General features: G+C 46.8%; 1 protein-coding gene and 1 non-coding gene across 2 annotated transcripts; one reads left to right on the top strand and one right to left on the bottom strand.

Moving 5' to 3' along the window:
• Nucleotides 1-20: 20 nt before the first annotated feature.
• Nucleotides 21-22,375, top strand: LOC102899208 (39S ribosomal protein L42, mitochondrial-like). Its single transcript, XM_045048338.1, is given in 4 exon segments — nucleotides 21-402; nucleotides 6,704-6,856; nucleotides 20,062-21,842; nucleotides 21,844-22,375. Coding segments are annotated over 2 exon segments (423 nt in total). The 5' UTR covers nucleotides 21-402; nucleotides 6,704-6,856; nucleotides 20,062-21,788; the 3' UTR covers nucleotides 22,213-22,375.
• Nucleotides 6,701-6,864, bottom strand: LOC111558295. The gene has a single exon (XR_002739021.1). It is a non-coding gene; the product is annotated as a U1 spliceosomal RNA (small nuclear RNA).
• Nucleotides 22,376-22,902: the final 527 nt, after the last annotated feature.

The following is a 22,902-nucleotide window of genomic DNA, read 5'->3' as shown; positions in this document are numbered from 1 at the left end:
GCGCCGCGCCCGGCCTGGGCCGACGGGCCGCTCCTGGCCCCGCTCGCTCTGCGGCCCACGTGGTGCGGCGGCGCGTTGGCGGGGCGCCCGGCCTTGCGCCCCCGCCCATTGTGTGCTGGCCCCCGGGCTTCACCACAGCCGCCGGCTGTCCCCCGCCCCGCCCAGCCCGTGCGCGCAGGCCGGGCCCTCCCTTCGGGAAGCTGGGGTGGCTCGCTCCGCGCGCTCTGACGCCCTCTCCGCGGGCTGGTCTGGGACCCTGCGCCTGGCCGGCTGGACTGTCTGCTGTCGCTTAGCTTTTCGTACTCCAGACCTGGCAGCCCCCCCCCCCCCCCGGAGGCCTGCCCCACTTGGCCCTACTCCGACACCCTCTTCTCGGCCAAGGGGTCGCCCGTCCACACCAAAGTAAGGGCCACCTCCTCCAGGGAGGATCCCCCCCCCCCCGCCCCCCGAGCTGGGCACTGGCTGAGAATGCACTGGAACGGAGGGCCCTGAAGGGGTGAGATCCGAGCGTGCGAGGCGATGGGAGTGCGGCTAGGAATCCTGACTTCTGGGGTCTGTCTACTCGGGGCTTCGGTATTGGCGGAGGGCAGGGGTGTTGAGATTAGAGTGTAGGTTGCTGAACTAGCAAGAGTCGGCGCATCTCGCTTTTGCAGAGGTCATTGCGCTGGGAAAGAATTCAACCCGGTCTTGAATTTCATCTAGCTCAAGCAAAGCTTGGATATGTAATGAGAATTAATTACAGTGGTAGTTTCTCAGACACAATTTAAAAGAACCTCAGAATTTTTGCAATGTATGCCCAGTACTTTTGTATTTAAGCAGTTTTTGCTACTTTATCCCAGTGCTGAGATTGACAGAGCAGCTATGAAGTCATTTTGTTTTTGTCTCTTCTTATTTACAAGTGATAAAACCACTTTACTATGGGATAGACCCCAAGTAACTTGGGCTCCACCTCTTACTAGCTGTGTAACCTCGAGCAAGTTACTTAACCTCTTTAGTGTCTCAATTTTATCATCTGTAAAAGGGGAGGATATCACCTACCTCTTTAATGTTGTAAAGATTAGATGAAGAAATGTTGGTAAAATTCTTGGTTCACAATAATCTGTTTTGAGCACCTGCCTCCTATGTGTCTAGCATCATTATGGCTAATTTGGTTTCTTCTCTCCTTGCCCATTTTGAACTTGGACCCTCCCTCCACCTCTCTGCCCCATAACTCCATTACTCTAAAAACATAAGTGCCCTTGACTAAATGAAAACCTTATTGTTTATTCTTATTTATTTTCTTCCAGTTTTTTGAGACCTTAATATTTATTCTTGAATGGCCTTACATTTTTTGTTACAAAGGCTCCCAGTCCACAGTCGCTTCAAGGTGAGATCCTGGGGGACAGGAACCCGTATTAAGAGTCATCTGTCATGTCCCACAAGGCCCTACATGAGGGAGAAGGGTGTAATTTATCATTAATGAAGCAAAAAGAGGGAAGACTTCCAGAAAGGCCGATGGCTGGGGCTCTTCCAGTATGAGGACCATCCATGGATCATCCCTGATTCCAGACTTGATCCTCCTTACTCTGCCAGCATCCAGGGCCAGTCTTGGGCCATGCTCCGACTAGTAAAAACCCTTTCCCTTCTCTTGGGTTCTCCTGCACAAAACCTGCCTTCCACCGAGGATCCAGAGATTGAAACCAATCCTAGAAAGTTCCATACCCTTGGCGAATGCCTCCCTGGCAAAGTTAGATGCCCAGCCTCTCCTGAGGTTGCCCTCATGAGCTTTGATCCTGATTTGCTCCCTAACTCCTTCAACAGAGTGCATATCCCAGTCTTTACCAGTCCCCGTGGGTCCTGGGGGTGGAAGTGCCCCGAAGGCCCAACAGTTTCTCTGGGAACCTTTAAGGTAGTGGTGGGGCCTGTGCATTGCATTTCAAACTGCTTGTGTTTAATCCTGGCCAAGCCACTTACTACTAGCTGTGTGACCTCAAGTGAATTGTGTCAACTGTCAGTTCTCTGTAAAACAGGAATAATAGTCGTTGCGATAGTTTGCAGCATTCAGCTATTTTTTGTAACTTTTTTTTTTTAATTTTTTTTTCAACGTTTTTTATTTATTTTTGGGACAGAGAGAGACAGAGCATGAATGGCGGAGGGGCAGAGAGAGAGGGAGACACAGAGTCGGAAACAGGCTCCAGGCTCTGAGCCGTCAGCCCAGAGCCCGACGCGGGGCTCGAACTCACGGACCGCGAGATCGTGACCTGGCTGAAGTCGGACGCTTAACCGACTGCGCCACCCAGGCGCCCCTGTAACTTTTTTTTAATAACGTTTTTGATTTATTTTTGAGAGCTAGAGCACAAGTGGGGAAGGGGCAGAAAAAGAGGGAGACAGAATCCGAAGCAGGCTCCGGGCTCTGAGCTGTCAGCACAGAGCCTGACGTGGGGCTTGCACCCTCGAACTGCAAATCATGACCTGAGCCAAAGTCAGATGCTCAAGTGACTGAGCCACCTGGGCACCCCAGTACTCAGCTACTTTTAAGTTCTGAAATGTTGGTGTTTTGTTGGTGTGATATGGTTAACCTATGTAGGATGATCTGAATATGAGTAATTTTTAGGTTGAGATTAAGGTCAGTGATTTAAATAGTCAATTTCTGTGAAAAGGCATACCGATACTCTACAAATCTGTACAGTCCGCTCCTGTGTCAATCTCAGTGAGCATCTGTGTTGAGCTACTGCAAAGGTTCAGTTACAAGCATGGTACTGTAGGTCAGAGACTTTCCATACAAATGAATAGGAGTATGAGAAAAATTGAAATTGACCCATGGAATTCTCCCATCTATATATGATGAAAGTAAAGAAGAAAACAGAGTACTGAATATGCTTTGTTTATAACCAAAACTGTAGCTCGCTAGCACTAAAAACATGCAGACTTTCCCTGTCTCTCTACCCCTTTCTTGCTCCTACTCTGTGCTCTGTCTCTCTCTCTCTAAAATAAATAAACATTAAAAAAATTAAATGGGTGGCTGGGTGGCTCAGCCTGTTAAGTGTCTGACTTCAGCTCGGGTCATGATCTCCCAGTTCTGAGAGTTGGAGCCCCGCATCAGGCTCTGTGCTGACAGCTCAGAGCCTGGAACCTGCTTCAGATTCTGTGTCTCCCTCTCTCTCTGGCCTTCCCCTGCTTGCACTCTGTGCTGTGTCTTTCTCTAAAATAAACAAACATTAAAAAAAATGTACAAGATAAAAAAATAAAAATGTGCAGACTTTGCAAAATATCCCAAAAAACTGTTCCGAAAGATCTCAGATACATTAGAGAAGAGGTGGGAATGTTTGGGTAAGAAGGATGCTTCACCTCTGTCTCCTTGGTCTGGTCTGTTTGCCATGGAGCAGTCATGGTGTTTTCCTCAAAAACCAAAATCAAGGCATGCCGTGGTCTCTGCTCAGACCCTCCGTCCTCCAGAGTAGGAACCAGAGCCTTTCACTGTGACCTACTCACCTTCCGGCCCCTCCCTGCCTCTCCCATGGGTCTCAGCCCAGCCAAGGTGGCTGCATGGCTCTGTATGTCTGATGCCCCAGCCTTCGGGCCTTTCCACCTGCTGTCCCCCTGATACCCACAGGACGCCCACCTTCGCCTCCTTTAGGCTTCTGCTCAGAGAAGCCCTCCCTAACAGCTCTATTTGAAATAGCAGCAGCACCCCCCCACACTTTTTTCCCCCTCTGGCTCTGCTCTCACCTGAGTTATTATCTTACTGTTTTCTTATTTAAGGTCTGCCCATCCTGAGAGCACAAAGGGAGTTTGTTTTGCTTGCTGATAAAGTCTTTTTTTTTTTAAGTTTATTTATTTATTTTGAGAAATACTGCGCAAGTGGGGGAGGGGCAGAGAGACGGGGAGAGAGAACCCCAAGCAGGCCTCACACTGTCAGCGCAGAACCTGACACGGGGCTCTATCTCATGACTGCGAGATCATGACCTGAGCGGAAATCAAGAGTTGGACGCTCAACCGACTGAGCCACCGGGGTGCCCCTTCAGGCTGTAAATTTTGCCCTAAGTATTCCTGTAGGCACATCCTCTCTGTTTTATCGTATGGTGTTTTCGTATCTTCTTTGACCAGTCAATACTTAGAAAGGTATTTTCAAGTTTGGAATGCATGGGGATTTGCTTATGTTCCGTCTTGCTGATTTCCCACTGTATTCTATTGTGGTCAGAGAATATGCTATGCACGATAGTGATTTTTGGTATTTATTAAGACTTGTTTGTTGACTTAGCATGTGGTCAGTTTTTTGAAAATAGTCCGTGTGTATTCTCTGTCTCATATGGAGTTTTATGAGGGTAGTTTATTTTTATTTATTTATTTTTAGATTTTTAATTTTTCTAAGTCATCTCTACACCAGACCCACAACCCCAAGATCAAGAGTCACACACTCTTCTGACAGAACCAGCCAGGCGCCCCTGTGAGGGTGGTTTAAATCTTCCATGTCCACACTAATTCTTCCCTGCTTGCTCTAGCTCTCAACTGGTGGGAGAGGTATTTTAATGTATTTCACCGTGATTGTGGATTTGTCGACGTGTGTTTCTAATTCTGTGAATGTTTGCCTTTTGTATTTGGAGACTGTTGTTATGTGCCTACAGGTTTAAATTCTTTTGTCTTGGTTAACTGATCCTTTTGAACATTATGTAGTGAGCCTCTGTGCCTACCAGTGTTTTGTTTTCTTCTGTTTTCGCCTTAAAGTCTGCTTGAATTGGTCCGTAGTCATCTTCTTTTGCCTCACGTTTTAATTAATTAATTAATTAATTAATTTATTAGAGAGAGAGAGAGAGAGAGAAACTGGGCAGGGGAGAGAGAGGGGCAGAGGGAGAGAAGAATCTTAAGTAGGCTCTATACTCAGTATGGAGCCTGACACAAGCCTCAATCCCATGACCCTGGGATCATGACCTGAGCCAAAATCAAGAGCTGGCCGCTTAACCGACCGAGCCACCCAGGCACCTTGCCTCACATGTTTTTCCCTCATCTCCTGACATTTAGTCTTTTTGAATCTTTATGTTTTTAGGTGAGCCTCTTGTAAATAGCATATGGTCAAACATTATGAATAGTGTATAATCATATAACCCTTTAATTGGCAACTTAGTCTATTTTCATTTATTGTGATTACAGACGTATTTGAATTATTTATGTCATCACATGGAAATTGGTTAGTATCTTTTATTCCTTCCCCCAACCTTTCTTATAATAATAATTCTATTTCAAAATTTTAGAAGTTGTCAATTTCTGGCATGCATCTTTGATTCAACAAAGCCAAAAATTAGTCCCAAACGAAACAAGGACCTTGGAACCCTTCTTATTTTTTTTATTTTTTAAAGTTAACTCTGTGCCCAGTGTGGTGCTCAAACTCACAACCCTGAGATCAAGAGTCACATGCTCTACTGCCTGAACCAGCCGGGCGCCCCTCTGCCATCAGTCTTATTCTGGTCAGATAATCAGCCCTGGTAGTGCCACTGGTAGCTTTAAACTTCTTTTTTCTTTTTGCTTTTGTTATGCGTGTTCACCGTGATGGTTTTGAAATGAAGACTTTTTTTTTTTAATGCTTATTTATTTATTTTTTTCTTGAGAGAGAGACAGAGACAGAGCACGAGCAGGGGAGGGGCAGAAAGAGAGGGAGACACAGAATCCGAAACAGGCTCCAGGCTCTAAGCTATCAGCACAGAGCCCAACGTGGGGTTCGAACCCACAAACTGTGAGATCATGACTTGAGCCGCTCAGGTAAGGTCATGACGCTCAACTGACTGAGCCACTCAGGTGCCCCGAAGACTTACCCTTTCTAAACACGGGTAGGGTTTATGCTTCTTGGGTCTTTAAACTTGTATCTTTTGTCAGTTCTGAAAATTGAGCAATCATTCTGTCTTTAAATATTGTCCTTCCCCCATTCTTTCTCTCTCTTTATTGGATCCTACTAGACCTATGTTGACATTTGTTATTCTGTCTTCTATGCCTTCTAACTTCTCCTTTGTATTTCCTCTCACTTTGGTTTTCTGTGCATTCTGGGCATAGAGAATCTGTTCCTCAGACATGTCTCCCAGCTTACTAGTTTTGATTTCAGCTACTTTAACCTGTTATACAGCTCATTTCCTTTTTAAAATTTTGTTTCATGGAGCGCATGTTTCATTTTTAGAAGTTCTACTTGAGGGGCGCCTGGGTGGCTCAGTCGGTTGAGCGTCCGACTTCGGTCCAGGTCGTGATCTCACGGTTTGTGGGTTCGAGCCCCGCGTCGGGCTCTGTGCTGACAGCTCAGAGCCTAGAGCCTGCTTTGAATTCTGTGTCTCGCTCTCTCTGCCCCTTCCCTACTCACACTCTGTCTCTCTCTGTCTCCCAAAAATAAACATTGCAAAAAAATTTTTTTTTTAAATAATAAAAGTTCTACTTGATTCTTCTACACACCTGCCTCCCCACCATGAATGATGTCTTATTCTTTAGAGTTCTGATTCCGAACATTTTTCCCTTTAATCATTTGTTAAATCATTTTAATTGAATTATAACATACATCTGTAGAAATGTACTAATCATAGATGCATACCTCACCAAATTTCCAAAAGTGAACCAAGCCTTGGAAGCAGCACTAGGGTCAGAACTCAGAACATTCTAGAATCCACGGAAGTCTCCCTCGTGCTCACACCCAGTCTCTCCTTCCCTCCAAAGGCCAACACTTTTTATATTCATTTTTTTTTTCCTACAGGGGAAAACGCGATCGTAGTCCGCCACTACCACAAATTATGCAGTCGAGTTTCCCACATTTGGGGAAATCAATGAGGTCAGCACGTCCAGAGTGCAATGGATAAGCCTCACCCTGGGAAAACCACCTTCGTGATCATGGTATCTCCCCTGCCAGGTAAGTATATATATTCTCTCTCTCTTTTTTTTTTTTTTTTTAATTTAATCTCTACACCCAACGTGGGGCTCGAGCTCACGACCCTGAGATCAAGAGTTACATGCTCTTTTGCCTGAGCCAGCCAGCCTATATTCGTGTTTAAGACTCATGTGATGTCTTTCAGATCGTTGTCATCTTCTGTTGGTTGTGCTCTCTGAGTTTCAACCCGAATTGCGCCCCGCCCCACCCGCCCGCCCCGCCCGGGGATTTTGACATTTCTCAGTGTGAGCTTATCCTCACAGTGGCTGGTTCTTAATATCCTTTCCTCCGGTAGAATCCATCACAGCCTGGGTAAAATGGAGTATGGCTTCAGAGCTTTTCCCCTTGGCTTATTCCCCAGGAGTATCACCAGACCAGGCTCGGTGTTTATGTCAGCGTTTGGCTTGAGAGTTTCTGGACTGTCCCAGCCCGGTAAACCACGTGATGCTGGGCTGGGAGTTTGGGATTCTCTGGCTGAAACAGACAAGCTTGCTTGTCACCCACCTCCCTGTAGATGGACACATTTTCTCAGGTTCCCCCTTTCACTTTTCAGAGTTCTCAGGTCCACCTCTAGCCCTGGGTGTGCCCCAAGGATGGCTCCTGTCCCCACAAGGGCGCTAAGCATGAGCCCCTGCTGCTCACCCTTTCTTCACCCGGGGACAGAAGCCGGGTGAGCTCATTAGCTGTCATCTGCGGGGGACAGTGCCCTCTTGTTTCTGAAATCTGACGACTTCTCTTCCTTTTGTGCAAACTCAGCCATGCATTTGAGATCATTTCTGTTCTATTTCATTGACCATTTTCAGGTGTTTGTGAGGAGAGAAATTTCAGATTATTATAGTATGCAAAATCAGAAACACTTGGAGAGGTCAGTGAGCTGTTGAGCACTTGAAAGGTAGCTAGTGCGGCTGTGTGGAACAGATTTTTAATTTTCATTTAATTTTATGTTTTTATTTTTTGAATTAAAAACAAATTTACATCCAAGTTAGTTAGCATGTAGTGCAATAATGATTTCGGGAGTAGATTCCAGTGATTCCTCCCCTATGTGTAACGCCCAGTGCTCATCCCAACAAGTGTCCTCCCTAACGGCCCTTGCGCGTTCAGCCCATCTCCCGACCCTGCTCCCTTGCAGCGACCCTCAGTTTGTTCTCCATATTTAAGAGTCTCTTAGGTTTTGTCCCCTCCCTGTTTTTACATTATTTTTGCTTCCCTTCCCTTATGCTCATCTGTTTTGTATCTTAAACCCCACATATGTATGAAGTCATAGGATATTTGTCTTTCTCTGACTAATTTTGCTTAGCATAATACCCTCCAGTTCCATCCACATAGTTGCAAATGGCAAGATTTCATTCTTTTTGATCCCCGAGTAATACTCCATCGTATATATAGACCACATCTTCTTTATCCATTCATCCATTGATGGAAATTTGGGCTCTTTCCATACTTTGGCTATTGTCGATAGCACTGCTATAAACATTGGGGTGCATGTGCCCCTTCAAAAAAGCACACCTGTATCTCTTGGGTAAATACCCAGTAGTGCAATTGCTCGGTCATAGGGTAGTTCCATTTTTAATTTTTTGAGGAACCTCCACACTGTTTTCCAGAGTGGCTGCACCAGTTGGCATTCCCACCAGCAGTGCGAAGGGGTTCCTCTTTCTGTGCATTCTTGCCAGCATCTGTCATTGTCTGAGTGGTTAATTTTAGCCATTCTGACTGGTGTGCGGTGGTTTATTATGTTTTTTACGTATTTGAGAGAGAGAGAGGGAGTGTGGGAGGGGCATGGAGAGAGGGAGAGAGAATCCTAAGTAGGCTCCACGTTGACAGCACAGAGCCCACTTGGGGCTCGGTCCCATGAACTGTGATATCATGACCTGAGCTGAAATCAAGGCTCGGATGCTCAACTGACCGAGCCACCCAGACGCCCTTAATTTTCATTTAATTTTAATTAATTGGCACTGAAATTTAAATAGCCCACATTGGACAGTCACTCACACAATTGGACACTCCCACATTGGACAGTCTGGCCTTAGAAAGGAAGGATGAACTCATTAAAGCCCCATGAGCTTGGCAGGCTCGGGTCAGACTCACCCCAGGGTGTGGACCACGGGCGTTCCACAGCCCCGGTCCACGGCTCTGAGCACCTTGATGGAGGTCAAGTGGGAAGCTTGTGGGTTGGCCTAGATTCCATTCTGTGGATTTGGACCCACAAGTGCTGGATGAATGGGCCAGTCTGCCTGGAGGACAGGCCCTAGGGGGTGCCCCGGGGTTCTGTATTAGGCCCCACCTATTTATCTGTTGAGGGTGTGGCACAGAGTTGAGAAGGATTAGGAACACCTTGAGTGACAGTCATGACCAGGACCCCTGTGGTCTCTTCTGCCCCTTAAAACCGTGGCTTGCTGTCTTCACCCCGCCCCCTATTCTGTCCTCAGCCCTTTCCTGACCCTCAGACTCTCCCTGGAGGGCCCCTCCCCTGGCAGGACTGCCCACCCCGGGGCCTCCGTTACAGCCTCACACATCTGGTGATTCCCCCGACGCCCAGCTTCTATACTCCCCACTCTTGACGTGCTTACTCTTCTGATACAAAAGTGTACATACGTATGTGTCCAAGTTCACATAGATAAAACGTTTATGAAAGTAAACTTTATGTGCACAGTAGGCAAGATTCAAAATCCATCCATGAGTATACAGTGAGGTTTGTCTCCCCCACGCCCTGGATTCAAGCCACCAAATTCCCCTTCCCCAGGGCAATGGCTGTCCTTCGACACTGGGAACACCTTTCCTCAAGAGCCTTAGGGATTTCTGTGTGACCTGCCAAACAGCAAGTGCCTGGAGGGCACGGCTAATCTTGTCCGTTCTCTGCAGGCTCTGTGGGCACAGGAAGGCTGTGATGCTTGGGTCAGCCACAGCCATCTGAGGACGAGGCTCCTGAGTAGTAACAGGGAGTATAATAGAGCCTTAGTGGGGATCCGTGAACCTCTGGCAGCATTGTGGGCCACAGTGCTACCTTGAAACTCCCCCCACTAGCTTCCCAGGGGCACCAGGCTGGAGACAGAGCTCATTCCTGGGACTGCTTCAGATTCTGTGTCTCCCTCTCTCTTTGCACCCCTCCCCCCCGCACTCTGTCTCTCTCAAAAATAAATAAACATTAAAAAAATTAAAATGTTTTTATTTTGGAGAGAGAGAGAGAGAGAGAGCCCACGCAGGGGAGGGTACAAGGGAGGGAGACAGAGAATCTCAAGCAGGCTCCATGCTGTCAGCGCAGAGCCTGACGCGGGGCTCCAACTCACGCTGCGATCATGACCTGAGCCAAAATCAAGAGTCAGACACTAAACCAACTCGGCCACCCAGGCGCCCCTCTAAATTTGTTTTTCTAGCAACGAGCTGAGATCAAAGGGAAGGGAGGGTTTGAAGGGTGCTGAGGGATGGGGTCCTGAAGGGTACAGGATGAGGGTTGAGTCCATGCCAGGGAGAGACCTTCCGTACCCATTTCCAGTTTTCCTTTCTTGCACTGGAATTCTGCTCTCACAGCTCAAGCCTTGGGTAGACGTCTTGGGGAGGTCCACATCTTGGGGGGTAAAGAGGATCAGAGAGCCGGGAAAAAATAGGGAGAGGGACAAGATTATGGGAAGGAGCAAGTCAGGCGAGTGGTGACGGAAGAGGTTGAGCTGGAACCCCTCCCTGGGAGACCTCAGGGGCGTTTGGTGGGGGAGACACTGAACTTCCTGAGTCCCCGAGGCCCGGGATCTGATTGACTATTTGTATTGTAAAATCCAGGGAGCTTGGCGACTCTGGGGCCACAGGCATCATCACCACACTTGGTTGGAGTTTGGTTGGAGGTTGGTTGGAGGTCACCATCGGGTGCTGACCAGCCCCAGCCTGTCCCGGACACTGAATCCTCCTACACTGCCAGGCACTCCCAAGTCCTTGCTCACCTCTGTGCCTTTGCATGTGCCGTTCCCTCTTCCCAGAATGTCTTTCCCTCTCGGTCCCCACTGCTCCCACATGCCCACCAGACAACCGCCCACTCCTTTTCTATGCTCACTGCGAATGCCGCCGCCTCCAGGGAGCCTCTCACAGCACGGATTCCTCAGCACAGTCTATTGGCATGTCTGGCTTCCCCCACTGTGCCATGGGTCCTCCAGTCCCAGGGCCACGTGGGGTTCGCTTCTACCCCGTCCACCTACCCTCCTGCAGGCAAATGGGTATGCAGCTCATGCTTGCTGAATAAATGAATTTTTTTTTAAAGCTAGTAGCATTACTTCTAGGTAAGTGAGACTTGGCTTTAAACTGTGCTGATGTGGGGGCGCCTGGGTGGCTCAGTCGGTTGGACGTCCGACTTCTGCTCAGGTCATGATCTCACGGCTCTTGAGTTGGAGCCCCGCATCCGGCTCTGTGCTGACAGCTCGGAGCCTGGAGCCTGCTTCCGATTCTGTGTCTCCTTCTCTCTCTGACCCTCCCCTGTTCGCGCTCTGTCTCTCTTTCAAAAATAAATAAACATTAAAACAAAGTTTTTTAATAAAAATAAAAATAGACTGTGCTGATGTGGAATTTGTACTCGCCTGTGAAAGTTGTTCTGAGACGCAGTGAGCTCCGCACCCCCGGAAGCAAATGTCACCCACCTTTAAAGGCAATGTAACAGACATCCACTGGTGTTACCCTGTCAGAATCACAGTGTCTCTTGCATCTCCCATTTACCACTGTAAGCGAGAAAGGACACAGGATCCAGGCTTGGACAAGCATGGTACCCAGCCTCCTGGGGACAGCAATCAATCCAGGCGGCTTGCACGTGACCCAGCAGGTCAATCAGTACCCTTCCTCGCCATTGATGCCTGAGTGCAGGGAGGCAAAGCTTCCCTTCCTGGGGTTGCTAAGCTGGAGCTCCTTAGTGAGCCACTGAATTTGATTTTTGTTTTGCCTTATTTTTCTTAAGCCAGTTTGAGTTGGTTTCCATCGCTAGAAACCACATAAGTTTGACTCAATAAAGGCCAAGTCAAGTAAAGTGCATGCTTCTGACTGGTCGGGGAGGGGGGGGGGCGTATCAGCTCTGAGCAGTTTAGTTTTAGAGGTAGAGAAATAAAATGCCACCCGTTCCCAGTGCACTGAGAAGTCTGGAGACCACGCCCTGTGTGTAGAATGAGGAAGACCTGGGGATTTTTAGCCAGGAGAAGGGAAAACTCCGGAGGCTGCAGAGAGGCATGCTGGGAGGACTGGACTTGGGCAATAGCTGAAAGGTACAAGACAAGGAGTGACTGGACAGTGACAAAAGCTGCCTGAAAATAGAGGCACTGCTGTGTGAGGTAGTGAGATCCCCATCACTGGTGGTATTCCAACAGACAGAGAAGGAATCAAGAGTACTGATGAGGCAGTTTTTAGCTTGGTTATAACAACGGTCCACAATAGGGAAGTACACTCTTCCCAGCTGGGGGAAAACGTGGATGCTTTTTTTCCTTCTTTTTTTTTTTTTCTTCAGTCACTCAATGACTTAGGGAGTGCAGTTGACATATAGTGCATCTTATTCTTTTTTTTTTAAATTATTTAAAGTTTAATTATTTATTTTGAGAGAGGCAGAGAGAGCACAAGCAGGGGAGGGGTAGAGAGAATCCCAGGCAGCCTCCCGATATGGAGCTCGAACTCACAAACCATGAGATCATGACCTGAGCCAAAACCAAGAGTCAGATGCTTAACTGACTGAGCCACCCAGGCGTCCCTAGGGAATTTGATTCTTTGGACTGGCTCAAATACTAAGGGTGCCTCTATTGAGAACCACTGGGAGAAAAGATTAGATTAGCAGAGTAGTTTTAGATTGTATTTTAGTGATGGAACAAACCTTCTACAGAACCCTAAGACACAGCAATTCCACCTCTAGTGTTTTTTTTTTAACGTTTGCTTAGTTTTGAGTGAGAGAAAGAGAGAGAGAGTGTGTGCAAGGGAGGGACAGAGAGAATCCCAAGCAGGCTCTGCACTGTCAGCACAGAGCCCAACACGGGGCTCAAACTCATGAACTGTGAGATCATGACCTGAGCCAGAATCAAGGGTCCGACGCGTAACCGACTGAGCGCCCAGACGCCCCCCCCACCTCTAATATTTAACATTCAGATACATTCATGTTTGTAGGAAATGGTATATGTACACAATTATTTCAGCGAAAGAGTTGGAAGCAATTTCAGTGTCTCTAAATTAGGGTTCATCATGGTGCGCCTGGGTGGCTCAGTTGGTTAAGCATCCGACTTCGGCTCAGGTCATGATCTCGTGGTCCGTGGGTTCGAGCCCCACGTCGGGCTCTGTGCTGACAGCTCAGCGCCTGGAACCTGTTTCAGATTCTGTGTCTCCCTCTTCCTCTGACCCTCCCTATTCATGTTCTCTCTCTCTCTCTGTCTCAAACATAAATAAATGTTAAAAAAATAAAAAATAAAAAAATAACAAATTAGGGTTCATCATGGGGCGCCTGGGTGGCTCAGTCGGTTAAGCGTCTGACTTCAGCTCAGGTCATGATCTCGCGGTCTGTGGGTTCGATCCCCGCATCGGACTCTGTGCTGACAGCTCAGAGCCTGGAGCCTGTTTCAGATTCTGTGTCTCCCTCTTCCTCTGACCCTCCCTGTTCATGTTCTCTCTCTCTCTGTCTCAAAAATAAATAAATGTTAAAAAAATAAAAAAATAACAAATCAGGGTTCATCCACACGCTGGTGTACTGTGCAGCCCTAAAATCGAATGGGGGATCCACTCTGAGCTAAGATTAATCAGAAATGCTTAACAGACTTTTGTTCATCGAAACACCTATACAAAGATCTTCCTTGACTTACTACAGGATTACGTCCTGATCAACCCATTGTATGTTTTCCACTTAAAGTGGAAAACGCATGTAATATATCTAACCTACATCGTAGCTTAGCCTAGCGGACTTTAAACGTGCTCAGAACACTTACATTCGCCCATACTTGGACAAAAATCATCTAACACAAAGCCTGTTTTATAATGACGCATTGACTCCTGTGACATCCTGAATGCTGTTCAGACAGTGAGAAGCAGAATGCCTCCCTGGGCACAGGAGGGTTGACTGTACATCGGTCATTCACCCTCATGATTGCGTGGCTGATGGGAAGCTGCCACCTCCCAGTGTCACGAGAGAGGACCATCCTACACGTCGCTAGACCGGGAAAAGATCCAAATTCTAAATTCCAAGTACCGCGTCTACTGAATGCACACTGCTCTCACACCATCATAAAATTGAAAAACCCCGAGTCGGGCCTGTCTGTAGAACGTTCAAGGCAGCACTGTTAGTTATAATGAAGCCTTGGAACCTGCCCAGATGCCCATCCACAGTAGAATGGATAAATAAATGGTCGCGTATTCATTCAATGGAGTAGCTCACAGAAGAGAGGAGGAATCAGTTGCAACTGTACAACATGGGTGAATTTCACAGACGTAATGGAGGGGAAAAGAAACTAGACACAGAAGACAAAATACCCTGAGCCCTGTCTATAGAAGTACAAAAGCAGGCAAAACTGTAATGTTAGAGGTCAGGATGGTAGTTACATGGAGGGCAGCACAATGCCTTTCTCTTATGATATGAGCACTCATGTATGTATATTTTACTTAAAAAACAGTTGCAGAAATGGGATGAGAAAGCATCTCATCTATGGGAATGATGTCATCTCTGAGATTATGGGATGGAAAGAAGCAAGGGACCAGAGGAGTGTGTGTCCATGAAAAAGTGTGTGCTGGGGGGTACCTGGGCATCTTAGTTGAGCATCTGATTCTTGGTTTTGGCTCAGGTCATGATCTCCTGGTTCATGAGTTCGAGCCCCCCATGGGGCTCTGTGCTGACAGGGTGGAGCCTGCTAGGGATTCTCTTTCTCTCTCTCTCTCTCTGCCCCTCTCATGCTCTCTCTCTCTCTCTCTCTCTCAAAATAAATAAACATTAAAAAAAAGGGGGGGGGGCACCTCAGTGGCTCAGTCAGTTAAGCATCTGACTCTTGACTTCGGCTCAGGTCATGATCTCAAGGTTCGTGGGTTTGAGTCCCGCATTGGGCTCTGTGCTGACAGAGTGGAGCCTGCTTGGGATTCTCCCTCTCTCTCTGCCCCTCCCCTGGTCTCTAAATAAGTAAACAAACAAACTAAAAAAATTTTTTTTTAATTAAGTCAGGTTGAGAAGGATTGGTGGCGGCCATGTTTCAGAGCAACAGAATAGAGAGACCCAACAGGAAGTAGCCATAGGGTACTTGGTTACTAATGTGGCCAACACAACACAACAGCTATAAAATACTCTTCTGAGATTATTGAGGAAACTTAACTGTGAACTAGATATTAGATCATACCGGGAGTGATTATTCATTTTCTTGAGTCTGATAATGGGATTGTGGTTTTGGAGGGGGTGTGGTTTTAGGTGATGCATGTTGAAGTATTCAATGTGTTCAGGAAGTGAAATGTTACAATGCTTGGGAATCAGTTTTGAAAGGTTTCAGCAAATCCAGCCAACCAGCCGTATACACACGCGAGTAAATGTTAACAATCTTTGAATATAGATGGTGGGCGTAAGGGGCTCATGAACCCATTATTTCAACTTTTCTTAATATTTGAAGTTTATCGTAATAAAACGTTTGGGGGAAGTCTCAAAGATGGCCCATTGGGGCACAGTTTTATACTCCTTGGACTCACTTTGTGTACAGCCATTTGTGAACTAAGGAGAACCAAAAGCCCAGCTGAAGTGCAGAAAGGCCCCGGGAAGGCAGGGGTGCTCGGGATTTCTGGGGTCCGTGTAGGCTTGCAGAAGAACTGGGGTGAGGCTGGAGAGGCGGCCTGAGTGGCATGAGGAAGGGCCTTGAGTGCCAGGTTAAGGAAGCTGATTTTGTCTAGGACTCGAGCAAGCCACCAAATGGCGTGAACAACGCTGGCATATCAGCTGGGAGCAGTGAGGGGAAAGAGGAGCCTTAGCGTCAAGTGCCGAGGGGCAGGGCAGCCTGGTGGGGGTCTCTGATCATCAGGGGAGACAGGAGTCCCCTCTGAAGGGAACAGCTGCCCCCTGGAAACAGAAGAGAACTTCGCAAGAGCATCCATGGGCGCCTGGGTGGCTCAGTCAGTTGAGCGTCTGACTCTTGATTTTGGCTCAGGTCATGATCTCCTGGTTCGGGAGCTCTAGTCCCGCGTCGGGTTCTGTGCTGACAGCTCGGATCCTGGAGCTGCTTCGGATTCTGTCTCCCTCTCTCTCTGCCCCTCCCCCGCTCATGCTCGCTCACTCGCTCTCTCTCAAAAATAAATAAGCATTTTAAAACATTTAAAAAAGAGCATCCAAAATCCTTTTTTTGCATGAGAAATCTGGTTTAGAGCGTTGACCCATTTAAAAACAGAAGCAAAACAGAACACTGTCGGAAGCAGACAAAGCAAGACTGAGGCCCTGTTCGGGTTCAGGGGCCGCCATCCTCGGGTGAGTGGGGAGGTGTGACAACCCAGAGGGCGGTGGGGAGGCCTGACTGCAGAGGTGCCCAGGGGCGGACTCTATCCAGGAGACTTGGTGACTGACCAGATTCAGAAGGGGGAGGGCAGAGTCCAAAGCGCCTCCCAGGTATCCAGTGTGGGCAGCTGGTGGGTGAGGAAGACACTCTGGAGGCGGAGTCACAGAAGAAGGGCAGGATGCTGGGGAAGGGGAGTCCATGTCTGGGCTGGAGACTTGGACACAGGGAGCTGAGGTCCCCGGGGTGGGCAGCTCTGTTGGAGGAGGAGCCCTCCAGGGAGAGTCTGAGAGTCTGAGGACAGATGGGGGAGGCAGGAGGGGCAGAAGAGACCACAGGGGTCCTGGTCATGACTGTCACTCAAGGTGTTCCTAATCCTTCTCAACTCTGTGCCACACCCTCAACAGATAAATAGGTGGGGCCTAATACAGAACCCTGGGGCACCCCCTAGGGCCTGTCCTCCAGGCAGACTGGCCCATTCATCCAACACTTGTGGGTCCACATCCACAGAATGGAATGTAGGCCAACCCACAAGCTTCCCACTTGACCTCCATCAAGGTGCTCAGAGCCGTGGACGGGGCTGTGGAACGCCCGTGGTCCACACCCTGGGGTGAGTCTGCCCAGGCTATGGGGCCATAGGGAGCGACTCCTTCCTGTTTTAGGGGAAGGGAAAATGACCTTTTATTGAGCAATTACAAGTCAGGGAGGAGCAGAGAGAGAGGGAGAGAGAATCCCAAGCAGGCTCCGTACTGTCAGGGCAGTGCAGAGCCCAATGTGGGGCTTGAACTCATGAACTGTGAGATCATGACCTGAGCTGAAGTTGGATGCTTAAGCGACTGAGCCACCCAGGCGCCCTTGTGGTGTTTTTAGACTACACAGGAATGATCCCCACCTCCACCCCGTTTCTGGCCCCAGCTCCACTCGGATTTTGCCATACTCCCTAGCAAGCTGTATCAGAATTTTGGCAGGACAAGAGGGGCTATGAAAGCTTGTTCTGAAAAACCTCTCCATATGTCTCCGATTTGGCAGGCTAAGATAACTGGAAAACCCTGCTCGTGAAATTCTCTGAAATGTTCCATAAAATTTTAAAATTTTATTTTAGATGCACAGCTGAGCCCCCATGGAAGAGAAATCCCAGGAGCCTAGGAACAAAGAGGACACTAAATAGGGTAGATGACAGCCAGTGAGTTTGATGAGGGAGCATAACCACAGGCTGAGAGCAAAGTTCAAGCTAGCACCCCGCCCCCCCCCCCTTTCAAGGTGGTTCATGTAGGATATTCCTTGGACACTCCCTGGCTACCCCAAAACAGGAAAGGACAAAAAGCAAATGGTTAAACTGATAAGAGTCTCCACCAGTTTACAAGAAAAAGGCAATCCCATCAATAGCCTAAAGTCCAGGAACTCCCTACTTATTGTCTTAAGAGGGAACGAAAACCTTAGCTGACCATAGCTAAGCCTGCAGTAATCTGTGAGTCTTTAGCCTATGAAAATCTCTTTGGAATCTTCCCTTTTGACTTTACCTCCCCCAGCCCCGTAGTATCTAAGGAGCCCCTCTTCACAACCCCAGTGCAGCTCTTTCTGCCCACAGGCCCTGTACCATGCTTTAACTTTTTCATTTTATTTTATTAATATATTTTTGAGAAAAAGAGAAAGACAGAGTGCAAGCTGGGGAGGGGCAGAGAGAGAGGGAGACACAGAATCCGAAACAGGCTCTAGGCTCTGAGCTGTCAGCACAGAGCCCAACGTGGGGCTCCACCTCACGAACCATGAGATCATGACCTGAGCCGAAGTCGGACGCTTAACCGACTGAGCCACCCAGGCGCCCCCCAGCTCTGTGCTTTAATAAAATCACCTTTTTGCACCAAAGACGCCTTCAAGAGTTCTTTCTTGGCCGGCAGCTCCGAACCCCACCATCACCCCAAAACCTCATCCAGTTGATAATGTGTCTTCCCTTAGGTGTCAGTGAAGGTTGGTAGCCAGGAATGACAGGAGATGAGGCCCTGGATTAGGGTTGCCAGAAAAAAATAATATAGGATGCCCATTTATGTATGTATATATGTATGTATGTGTGTATGTATGTATATGAGCAGACAGATATATGCATTTGTTTATATACATAAACAAATTTTTTTGGCTAAATATGGCCCGGACCCACCTAAAATGGAAATTTTACCCAAGAGTCCTGTAAAGTTGACCCTTGAAAAGCCACTGTCCATTAAAGGGCCAACTAGAGGTAATGTGTCTACCGGAGGGTGATAAGCAAATTTGTCTGCCTCAGCCTGAGAATTCAAAGCCCCTGACCTAGTTTCACACTTGCGTGGGATTCCAGATCACTCCGCAGGAATGGCTCAGTAACTTGCAAGCCAAGAAATCAACAGAAACAAAGATGCTCCTGAAGAAGAAGAAGAAAAAAGTGAGAATGGGGGTAGGGAGGAGCCCTAAAGGTATGCCCCCAGACTATAAGGGGTTCTTAAAACAAAAAGCAAACACAAATGATGAGTTTACAGTTAAGAAATGTCAGAGCCCTTGAGGAGATACATATTCCACAAGTAAGACTCAAAGGAGGCATCTTGGTGACTCAGTTGGTTGAGTGTCTGACTCTTGATTTCGACTCAGGTGATGAGCTCCCAGTTCATAAGGTGAGTCCGGCAACGGGCTCTGTGCTGACAACGCAGAGCCTGCTTGGGATTCTCTCTCTCCTTCTCTTTCCCGCCCCTGCTCTCTCCCCTCCCCCCCCAATAAAGAAATAAAAACTTAAAAAATAAGACTCAAAGGCACAGCAATTAGGACAACTGGAACACCCCATCTTGAGATTATACAATAAAATGAAAGGGAGCATAAAATTCAATATATTGATTATGGTTAAAGATGTAAAATAAGAAATCCAAACTATAAGAAAATAAACACCCTAAAACTCCGTGGAGGGGTGTCTGGCTGGCTCAGTTGATGGGCACATGACTCTCGGTCTCTGGGTTGTGAGCTCTAGACCCACATTGGGTATAGAGATTGCTTAAAAATAAAATCTTTATTTAAAAAAATCCTTTGTATATGACAAAGAACCAAGTAGAGTTTCTAAAAATGAAAAATGTAGTAATTAAAACAAAGATCATAATAAAGCCCTCAAAACATGGATTGAACAGCAGACTGAACACCGTAGAAGAGAGGATCAGAGAACGGTAATACGAGATTTCAACAAGTACAGAGAGCTGAAATGATGAAAGAAATATGAAAAAGAAGTTAGGAGGGGCACCTGAGTGGCTCAGTCGGTTAATTGTCTTACCTCGGCTCAGGTCATGATATCACAGTCTGTGAGTTCGAGCCCCGTGTTGGGCTCTGTGCTGACAGCTCGGAGCCTGGAGCCTGCTTCAGATTCTGTGTCTCCCTCTCTCTCCGACCCTCCCCATTCATGCTCTGTCTCTCTCTGACTCAAGACTAAATAAACATTAAAAAGATTTTTTTTTTAATTAAAAAAAAAAAAGAAAAAGAAGTTAGAAGACACAGACAATAGAACCAGAATATTCAACATCTATCTAATAGAGTTTCCGGAAAGAGTATAGTTCAGAGAGATGAGGTAGAGGTAATAGCCCAAGATAGAATGGCTAAGGGTTTGCTGGAATTGTTGAACCATGATTCTCAAGAAATGAGGACCACTGTGAATCCTAAACAATGAAAAATAGGTCCATGTAGATTCCCACAGTAATAAAATTCAGAAAAAGGTATAAAAAAGCATTTTGTCTCTCCCAGATCCTTTCAGGAAGAATTGCTAATGATGTACTTCAGGAAGAAGAAACTTGTACTCATACAAAGGAGTGAGGAATGAGGGCAGGTGACGGAAGCAAGATCTTGGCAAAGGTCTTGGCTCAAAAAAGCAATGGTAAGAATGGGTAAAATGATCAAAAACAACCATTTCAGCACTCGGGAAGTTAACCAAAGGCAGACAGCAAATTGAAAGGCAATTCAACAAAACACTTGGCAGCCTCAGTAATACCAATGGCGTCTGTGACATTGTATTACCAGGTGACTCCTGTTTCCCTTCCCCCACCCCCAAAGGCCAGGACACGGTAGCCACGAGAATTGGCCGCCTTCCTGCTGCTGGAGGGGCTGACCTGATTTCGGAGCTCTGCAAAAAAAAAAAAAAAATTCATAATTGAGAGGTGATGTTGAAAATAATATCAATTAGTGGCAAAGCATTGGGGGAAGGCCAGTGTCATGGCCACCTAAGGCTTCAATGCCATTTGGGACAAGCAAGCGACCAGCCAAAATTTTAAGAAGATCTGGGGCACAAGATAGCCATGGGGGACTTTGGGAAGCACCAGCGTATTCCTGGGGATCCGGAAGCACACACACACTAAGAGCTGCGTGTACATGTAGGAGAGGACTCAACCCTGGATCCCTGGCTGACCACGAGGGCCTATGAGGCAGAAAGTAAACTCCAAGTCAGACTTGCAGCCTGCCTGACTTTTGTGTTCCCCAGCCCACACTCTAAGGTCCGGTTGGCAAAGGGCAGAAAGAGGGCGCTCCTTCAAGGTATTTAAGGAAAACTTCTGACCAACTAATGACTGGCCACTAAGCTGTGCTGAGCCAGGAGTGGTCCCTAGGAAGGCTGGTTTAAAAACAAAAATAAGAACCAAAACAAGCAAGCAAACTGAACAGAGGCTTCGGTTGTCCCACACTGCGGGGAAGACAAAACATACAGAACTAGTCCAGGCAAGTCACCAAATGACCAACCAGACTACAATAATGACGAAATCTACAATCAGCACCTCTGGGAGCTCAGAAGCCTGAAATACATTATCTAAGATGTCCCATCTTCGACAGAAAATTACAAGACAGATCTCATTTAATCCTCCCCACAGAGGAGTTTCTAGCTCGCATTCGGGGAAAATAAGGCTCAGAGAGATGAAGTCACTTGCTCTAGATCATACAGCAAATACACGGCAGAGCTGACACACTAACTCTGTGTGAGTGATGTGCAGAGAAACAGGAGAATAGCCCAAACACAGGGAGAAAAGCAGTAACTAGGAACTTGAGTTGGAGGGGGGCCCAGATGCTGGACTTAGTACTGACAAAGCAATGACAAATATGTTCAAAGAACTAAAGGAACACATAAAGGATGAAAGGAAAGTATGATAGTCACTCATCAAGTAGAAAATATCAAAAGAGAGATACTGATTTTGGATGTTCTGTTGAGAACAACAGTGAGAAAAAATTTCTGTTGTTTTAAGCCATCGAGTTTTTGGCCATTTGTTACAGCAGCCACCAGAAGCTAATACAGACAGACCCTAAATGTAAAAACCGTATGCTGTGGCTATTGGGAGTGCGTTAAAAATACATAGCCATAGGAGGTAAGATGGTGAGCTCGCAGTGAGCGTATGTCAGGGATGAAAATAGGTACGCCTGGAAGCAGATTTTAAAAGCAGTTTCTCCGGGTCGTCTTCTTTCACACCACCGGATAAGCGTCTTGAGTCACCATGGTATTAGCGGCAGTAAAACGGGTGATATCAGACAGAACTATCCGGAAACATTTTATTTCCAATTCAAAATGGAGCTTTATATTGTGCTTGTCATAAATCTACGTATTCGCCTCTTCCAGACGACTACGATTGCAAAGTAGAGCTTGCTTTGACATCTGATGGCAGGACGACAGTATGCCCTTCTGTGGACGTTCCGTATGAACAAACAAAACCTATCCCACGGCCAGATCCTGTGCATAATAATGAAGAAACACACAATCAAGTGCTGAAAACCAGACTAGAAGAAAAAAATGAACCCTTTGAGCAAGGACCTATGATAGAACAACTTAGCAAAATGTTCTTTACTACTAAGCACCGTTGGTATCCTCGTGGACAGTATCATAGACGTCGTAGGAAGTTGGATCCTCCCAAAGACAGATGATATTGAGGTTTTCAGGAATCAAAGAGATGTTATCTTGTGTCTTATTTGCCATTTGAGAAAATGCAATTGAGTATATTCACTGTTAGACAGCAAAACAATAATAAAATGTCTTTATATATTAAAAAATATATATAACCATAAATATATGTATTTGAGAATAAGATATATATTTTTTTCTTAATGTTTATTTATTTTGAGAGAGAGAGTGTGTGCATGTGCAGGGCAGGGGCAGAGAGAGAGAGAGACAGAGAGAGACAGAGAGAGACAGAGGGGGCGAGAATCCCAAGCAGGGTCCTTGCTGCCAGTGCAGAGCCCGATGTGGGGCTCAAACCCACGAACCATGAGACCATGACCTGAACCAAAATCAAGATTTGGACACTTAACCAGCTGAGCCACCAGGCGCCCCGAGAATAAGATATATTTAAATAAGAAACAGTGAACTAATAACCTCAGAGACTTAGTAAAAGCAAACCAGAGTGAATACAGAGAAAATAGAAGGGCAGAAATTAAAGAAGCACCAAACAGATAAGCAGTAAGGGAGATATGTCAAAACAAACAAACAAACAAACAAACAAACAAACACCTGTGGCAAAATTACCAGAAAAATACGAGGCACAAGTTAACACTTTTAAAAATGATAAAGGGGACAGAGAGCAGAGATTTAAACTATCCATCCTTTTCTAACAATAA

This window comes from Felis catus, chromosome E3 (genome assembly GCF_018350175.1).
Source record: "Felis catus isolate Fca126 chromosome E3, F.catus_Fca126_mat1.0, whole genome shotgun sequence".
NCBI classification, from domain to species: Eukaryota; Metazoa; Chordata; class Mammalia; order Carnivora; family Felidae; genus Felis; species Felis catus.
The sequence above is the reverse complement of the archived record's forward strand: the minus strand, read 5'-3'. Positions and strand labels throughout refer to the sequence as shown.